Source organism: Coffea arabica, chromosome 5e, assembly GCF_036785885.1.
Source record: "Coffea arabica cultivar ET-39 chromosome 5e, Coffea Arabica ET-39 HiFi, whole genome shotgun sequence".
Classification (NCBI taxonomy): Eukaryota; Viridiplantae; Streptophyta; class Magnoliopsida; order Gentianales; family Rubiaceae; genus Coffea; species Coffea arabica.
Window position 1 is genome coordinate 49734638 of NC_092318.1, and position 7810 is coordinate 49742447.

The window sequence follows — 7810 nt, forward strand, 5'->3', positions numbered from 1 at the left end:
TTCTGAATTTCCAGCTTTAAGCTATTCTGTTCAGTCATCAGTGTAACCAGTTGTTCCTCAGTTCCATTCTTGAAGAAATCATCTGAAAGTCCGAATGAATCTTGTTGCTGAGCGATTTGATGTTGAGATATGTTAGTTCTTTCGTTGGACATTTTTCAGCCAATGCTTCTTGCCAGCCTGAAACCGTGGATTTGTATATTCAAATCTCTCCCAACTGATCTTTTTGAATCCCTACAAAACATTCACAAACAAAAATGATCTTGTCGCATGAATAATTACAAAATCTGAGAATTAATGTTGATACATGAAGATAAAGTTCAACTTCGTGAAAGAAAATCATTATGGGATACCATGCAAGCTCTCTAGTACGGCATATTAAGGATTATACTTAGGCATTAGAACATGCAAATAATCAAATGCTAATTTCAACTTACCTAACTAAAGGGTGTAACTGTTTGTTCAAAGTAAAACATAAATTAGCATAATGACAAGTCTAATCAAAGTCGAGCTAATGTTTCTGACACCCTAGAACATATAAGTTAGGTAAGAAACTTTGGAAAGATAAAATGGTAGCACATTACTGCAGTCAAAGAAAGTACTGGCATAGTTGTCAAGCTGGTTGACAAAGCTTGAGAAATTATTGTGCCTGAAATGCTTTGGAAGAAGCTCAGCAGTGAACATGACTTGGTCCCAAGCCGTGAAACTTGAATTAATGGGACTCCATGATCATGGTTCAAAGACTGACTCGGCCGGGTCTGAGACGACTCAGCCGCGTTGTCACCGTTTCCGACCCTCTGATACGATACCGAGACGATACGATTCCGAGATACTTGACTCGCCGAAACGTCACCGTGAAGGGTTGAAACGGCCGAATCACTTCGAGTCATCCCGAGTCAAATCGAATTTTTATTATTTTTACTAATTTTTTAATTATTTTTGTTTATAATATTTTTTACAATTTTTAGAATATTAAATATTTCAAAAATTTGCGTCTCACGACCAATATGTCGAGATTGATGTGGAACGGTTCGGGTCGTGATCGCAACCGCGACCGCGACTTTGAACCATGGATATTATGGAGTTGGCCTCTGGATCTTCTACCGTCCCAAATGTCTACATTAAGAATGGAGGTGGAATTGACCTTGCCCTTCCTCTTATCAACAGCTGACCGATGCCAACACCACTAAATCTTCTTCTTCCACCATCCTTGCACCGCCTCCATCAGCATGGCCGTCAATTTCATCAATAGCCTTTCTTTTACTTTTCCATTTGTAGACTTGTAATTCACAGTTCAGATAATGCTTTTGCCTTCAACAAATGTTCAAAACATGCAGGGAGAATGAGCGGATGATCATGCATGCAAAAGTTTTAACCGAAGGAACAAAATGCTGAGTTCACAAATAATTTTAAGGAAGCAACGATGGTTTCATTTTTATTGAATGGATGAACAAGATTGCTCCCGTTTTTGCGTGCTAGAATCGTCATTCTAGTCGCATGAACAATACTACCTACAAAAAGGAACAAATTTTATTATGTTAGTTTGATTGGTTTCTTCATTTAGTTGTTTGTTTGACACAACGCAAATTGTTTAATTGCCCTTGGCCAGGATTCAGAAACAGCATATATATGTATATATATATATTTTTGAAAATGTTATCAGTCAATATTTCACTACCTGCACGGGTGTATCAACTAACAAGTCTGGTTAAATCGACAAACTGAACAATTGAGGGTGTGTGGACGAACATGTACTCCCAAGGAAAATGCACAACAGAGTTGAAAAAGGGAGACGTATACAATTTTTTGAGTTCTGCAGGAGTGTTTTCTCCAGGAACCATTCCCTGCAGAACCTTACAGAGACTTTCAAGATTGAAAATGGTGCCTCACCAACAACTCCGCCCCCTCCCCCAAAAGAAAGAAAAAGAGAAGAATGGTTGCAATCTGGCGTTTTGCTAACATCTTATCCATTCACATGATGGTCGACATTTGGTAATGGAGCAGGATTAGCGCCTCCTGGACCTTCCCTTGCCATGCGAGGGTGGGCAAGAGTTCCTGTTACATGACAAACAAAAAGAGGCAACATGAAATATTTATCCCAGAGGGCTATAAAGCCAGAAGGAGTTTTTAGTTTTAAAATAATGTATCTATTTAAGAAGTACTATTTAATCGGGGATACCATTGAAGTCCTATTTATTTGATATTCCACTTAGAATTAACTAAAAGAAAAGGAGTGGTAAACTTTGGCGTAGAAATTTCCATCAGCTTCCCAAACAACTAAGGGCAACAATAATTTCTGTCTACAAATGCTTCTTCTATGAAGGATAAAAGCCGAAGCAGAGGACGAACGTGATTATGCAAGTATTTGACAAAATGCACTCTTGATCAGAAAAATATAAGGAACAAGAAAGAGCACCTTGAATTGCCAAGCTGCTGGCTGATCTTGCTTCGCCAAGTAGACGCTCAGAGTTCATTGACATCATAACAAAAGTTATAATCAGAAAATAAGTAGCAGCAAACTTACAAAATTCTCTCATCCTTTTCTGGTTTTCTCGGCATGCCATACACTTAGAGGAAAGAAGACCTATCTTCATAGAAGTTCATGAATTTCGAAGTGTCTCTTCAAGCACTGCTAATCATCAAGTGATTTATTAACACAAGGAATCAGTCAATCTCAGCTGCCTCCAGATTCAGTTTTCTCCATGCAGCATTTATTGACTTTGGCGCTGGAGAAAAAGAGCGGGGTTTTGTTAAAATCTATTCCACAAATACAGATGACCAAGATCAAAAGGAGTTTACTTTGTCATGCACTTAATTTCTGATAAAGAAGGAACAAAAACTACTCTTACCAAAAAGTGTCATATCCTCTGACATTGATAGGATGCATGAAGTTACCTGCACCATTTGAATTAAAAGAAATTTTGTCCTACTCAGTCATAAAACTAAGCAACATCCCAAATAGTGGTTATAAGCAGTAGGGATAGAACATTAAATTCATACAAAATTTGCTGAAACATGTTATTATTACTGATTTATGTGTTGACTAGCATTTGGAAGTTGCAAGACTTTCCAACATACCTGGCCAAGATAGTGAAAAGAAAACATGAAGAGTTACGGTTAATTCCACGTTGCTTCTGCATTTAATGGAAAATACCAAACATATCTAATCATGTCTTCCTATAACTGGAAACATGAGAAATGTCATCCTGCTCAATGTGCTAGGACATGATATGTAGACAATTAGCATAAGTAGCATATCCACCTAAAACATGTGCAAACTACAAACAACAATGCACGCACATGAGGATTCTCATTAAGATGACAACTAATCATGAATATTATACGCATGGATACTTCTATGCTGATTACTCGATAAAGACATGCTTTGTTTATTAAGCTTTCAACTCTCTAAAATGAGATAATGTTCTAGAACTATACATATGCTTTATACAGGAATTATGCGCTAATGGTTTATTATTTACTATTGTGGTGATTGAACAGGTTATCACTGTATAAGTCAGAAATTTACTTTTGATCAAGTAATCCATATAGACCTCTGCACTGCCTTTTCATGTCAATGGATCCCAAAGCACTTTGTTGTACATTCTAGTTCTAACAATAATGTTTGTAATTGCTATCTGAACTCATTCACTTCTAGTATGGACATATGGCGTGATATCTTTTAACTTTTCCAGTAAGAGCTCCATCTCTGGCATAAAGTAATTGGGCACCTCATCCTATTTCCCAGAGTTTTTCTTCTATTGCCATTTCAATACTATGTAGTCCTTATTTTGAAAAAATGTGTTCCAAGATTTCGAATGGTAAATGTCACAAAATGTCCAAAAAAGTATGGTGAGAGAGAACTTCAAATCTTCAAAAGCTCCTATAAGAGAGAGAGAGAGTGCTAACAGAAAAAGCAGGACCTGTTTAAACAAAGGTTCTGTTTAAACTCATCTAAGAGCCAACTGACCCATCCTGATCATTGGCAGATTAAAGAAATAAAATAAAGAAAAACAATGATGTGCATTCAACTGACAAATTCCGAGGAAGAACATTCATGCACCTAACTTTTAGGGACATGTCTAAGCAAACATGTGCCCAGAGCCATTCTTGATCTACTTGTTACTCAATCACAGGTTGCTTCCCTTTTAACCATTTATCTTACTTTGGCCAATATGTTCCTCCATTTATCCTTGAGATCAACTGGTGTACGACTACCATCAAAGACATGCCGGCCAAATTCCAGTATTTTCCTCCAAGGTATATTCTTGTTCCTGTCGGTTGAGAATTTTTCAACTCCTTCCTGTTGGCAAGAATTAGTGAATATAGATGTATAAATTCCACATTAAGGTTTGGTGATCCCAAAAAAGTAAGTAGTATGGATAACTCAGTATTGCACCAATCACATATAAATTTACCCTAATTACCATTAAACTAAGAGCAAATTGTGGAAAAAAGCTGCAAAATCATGAAACCACCCAACCTGTAAAAGATATTCTTCACAAAAAGAATATGGAGCAATTCAAAACAGCAGCATATTGAAGATCAAATCTTATGGGATTATGATTTCTTCCCTGACCAGGAATTCTGTGTCAAGAGGAACTGCTCAAGGTGACTTGTTCCATGGAAGGCAAGAATGCCCTGTTCTAACTATAAGGGATTGTGGAATGAATCAAATTTTCCAACTTAACATAAGCTTCACAAGCTCTAGAGATTTGCGGATAATTTCTCACGGTTAGAAGCATTTAATGCAATGAAGCTGTACAAAGCAAAATCTAAAGGCAATAATTTGTACCTTGAGCATCTCCTCCTCTGCATCTGTCCATGGTAAACTTTTACGCCTTGCATTGGGACACAAGATCATGGAGCTGAAAAAGAAAAATCAAGGTAAAAAAACACAATAAATGCAAATAAATGATTCTAAGAGAATTCACAGAAGCAGACTCGAGCCTATTGAGTAGTTACCATTGAGGTGCAGGTTTGTTAAGTTTTCTCAACTTGCTGCATGCATGAATCTTCTCAAACTGATCTAAACTAGCTCTATGATGTGAAGCTGAATTTTGAGACAATTTCCTGAAGCAAGTAGCTTCTGCATTTTGTTCTTTTCTTTTATCATTTTGTTTAGAAGCCTTGCCAGTTGATGCAGCATTGGAGTCTTTGCATATTGAATCACTAGTTTGACCGGCTCTTTTCTCTTGTAAATGCATCTCCAATGCAGGGTGACTGGGTGAAATTGCAGGACTTTCTAGCACCTTTTCCTTCTCTACTTCTTCACCAACAAGTCTGCCATCATATTCGCGCAACATATCTCCATCTCTGCCAACCCTTTTGGCTTCAGGAGAGAGATGGTTTTCCATTCCGTGATTTTCTACTGCAGGGGACTCCCTCAAGTTTTTGTCATCTAGCTGATCTTCAACAACTTTACCGCGGAAATCATCTTGTTGCCATTGAGAATGTAATTGAAACTTATTCCCAATTTCCACCATTTCAAACCGTTTTATTGTCTCCTCTCTGTCAGAAGATACACATTCATTACCAGAGGCAACTATAGGTCCTGACTCAGTTCGATGCCCAACCACAACAATGCGGCAATTGCAATCACTTGATCCTCCAATATCACCTGTGTTACTGCACAAAACATCATTTTGATCACCACGAATAGATTCACCAGTTTCTTTAGATAGCAAAACAAGTCTGCTACATTCAGGAGCAAATCTGCCTTCATTTTGATCTTCCACAAGTCGAGCAGTATGATTATGGACATTGATCTTGTCTGGTCTACTCCCACTATTCAAGCTACCTGTGCTATCTACACCTGGTAACTGACTCAACTCCTTCCCTTTTGATATTTCAGTTTTTTGTGTTTGCCATTCCGCATTTGTCATTTTTGTGTCCAAGAATTTTGATAAAGCTTTCTTTTTTGACAAAGCCTTTTCCCTTGCTTGATGCGCTTCTTCAATGGCTCGCCTATACACGCAATATGGGCAATAAAACCTGCCCATTTCATCAAATTTAGCTGGAAATCCAAGGCACTTCTCATGAACAACAATGGGACATCTACTATCTCTGCAGACCAACACCTTCCCTCCTTTATCACATTTTATACAGAAATCCTTTTCTGACCAACCCATTGCCTCACAATCTTTTTTGGAAATCTCCCTTCTCGCCCAACTGAAGTAACATGTGAGCAAAAACAACAATGTTCCCACTAATGTTTAAGAGCAAAGAGCAACCGCATTGGACAAAATCATCCTAAAGGCTAAAACATAGCAATTAGCTCCATGAACAGAAATTATGCCACCCCGCAATCCAACCGCAATCATTTTGAGGTAAAGAGCTGCAAAAAAGCACAGTGAAATTTCACAAGCAGTACATGCCAGCAAGATGGAAACAAAACAAATCAGGAGACTTAAAACCCAACAATTAATAAAAAAAAAAAACATAAATTGGTAGCACAAAATCTGAAAAAGAGAAAAAAATTGCCCAACAACTTTAAGTAAGCAAGCCAGAGAAACTTTGAAACTTAAAATTTTTTTTTTTTTTAAAAAAAAGCATGGCATATTTGTTCAATTGTGCTGTGGAACTTTTAAAAACTTCAAGTTTTAAAATTTACTCGCTTTCATGCAAGGAAAAAAATGAAAAAAAAAAAGAAGGAAAACAAAAATAATTCAATCGGCACGGGTGACATTTTCGCCAGCCAGAACAAAGTACATCCTTTGAAGCACAATTTCCAGTAACATGGGACGCCACATAACAAACTACGTACATTTCATAGATACATAGAGCATACAAATTACAGATTTTGATACAGATTTCCCGTGAAATTTTGAAGGCAGCTTGCACCAATGGAAGTCAGAAGACTGAAGCTTTGAGCGCCCGCTAGCTGCCGTCGACTGGGGATTCTCGGAGTTGTCAGTCCAATTCAGGGTGAACTTGGAGATTGGGGATTTTATTCTGAGCCTTCTTGAATTCTCGTGTGGGCTACTAGCTATTTCCTCATTCGGTAATGGAACAGTGAAATGAAAGGGGCAGCGGAAGACGTTTTCGTTGTGCGGTTTCACTTTCAAAGACGGCTCGAGGATGGCGATACCCCTTATATATATACTAGCAAAATTAATAACGTCGTACTTGATTATGACTAGTTGATAGAGCTTGAGTTTGAGCTCCAATTTTATTTTATTTTTTTCTCGAATGAATATAAATAACTCTCCTAAATATTATAAATTGATCATAAGAATCAAATTTATTATTCACTATTCGAGCTGAGAAGGACTCTATTTGTGCTTGATTTAACTCATTTAAACCTTTAGATTAAAGAAAAATTAGAAAGAATAATACTTATAATAGCAAATAATTTAGATTTTTATCAACGACTACTCAACGTCTACATATACGTGTTTTGTGTTCTAAAGAGAGGGTAAGGCCCAATTCCAAAGATACCAGTTTATGCATGGTTGGAACTTGGACCAATCTGGATGAGTCAAAGAGGTCCGACTTGATCTGAATCACTTATTTCAATTGATTTTTAATTTTGAAATGAGTGGTCCAGATCAAGCTGGGCCTCTTTGGTCACTCACTGCATGGGCTAGTTGGCCCTGCAACAGCAAAGGCCATGTATCCAATCAGTCTTGGTATGGCAAAAGAGCGACAAATCCAATGTTGCGATGTGTGTGTAATGAAAGATTTCAAGTCTTACGACGAGAAAGAGAAAGGGGAGAACTTGAGAATTGAACTAGGTAACTTGAGAATTGAATTAAAAAAAAAAAAAAAAAAAAAAAAGAACTTGAGAATTGAACTAGGTAACTCGGAACCT

General features: G+C 37.4%; 1 protein-coding gene across 7 annotated transcripts; it reads right to left on the minus strand.

The window, feature by feature from the left end:
- Positions 1-1688: 1688 nt before the first annotated feature.
- On the minus strand, positions 1689-7158 carry LOC140004029 (uncharacterized). Of its 7 annotated transcripts, XM_072049001.1 has the most exons (8): positions 6788-7155; positions 4963-6334; positions 4793-4865; positions 4163-4300; positions 2847-2892; positions 2522-2723; positions 2414-2434; positions 1689-2052 (listed from the first exon to the last, which is right to left on the minus strand). In XM_072049001.1, the coding sequence occupies exons 2-6, from the start codon at positions 6126-6128 to the stop codon at positions 2662-2664; spliced, it is 1485 nt and encodes a 494-aa protein (XP_071905102.1). In that variant the 5' UTR covers positions 6129-6334; positions 6788-7155; the 3' UTR covers positions 1689-2052; positions 2414-2434; positions 2522-2661. The 7 variants fall into 7 exon arrangements, with proteins under 7 accessions (XP_071905102.1, XP_071905100.1, XP_071905101.1 ...); XM_072048999.1 differs by having other exon boundaries at positions 2414-2723; positions 6764-7158; XM_072049000.1 differs by having other exon boundaries at positions 2414-2723; positions 6795-7157.
- Between the last annotated feature and the right edge of the window lie 652 nt (positions 7159-7810).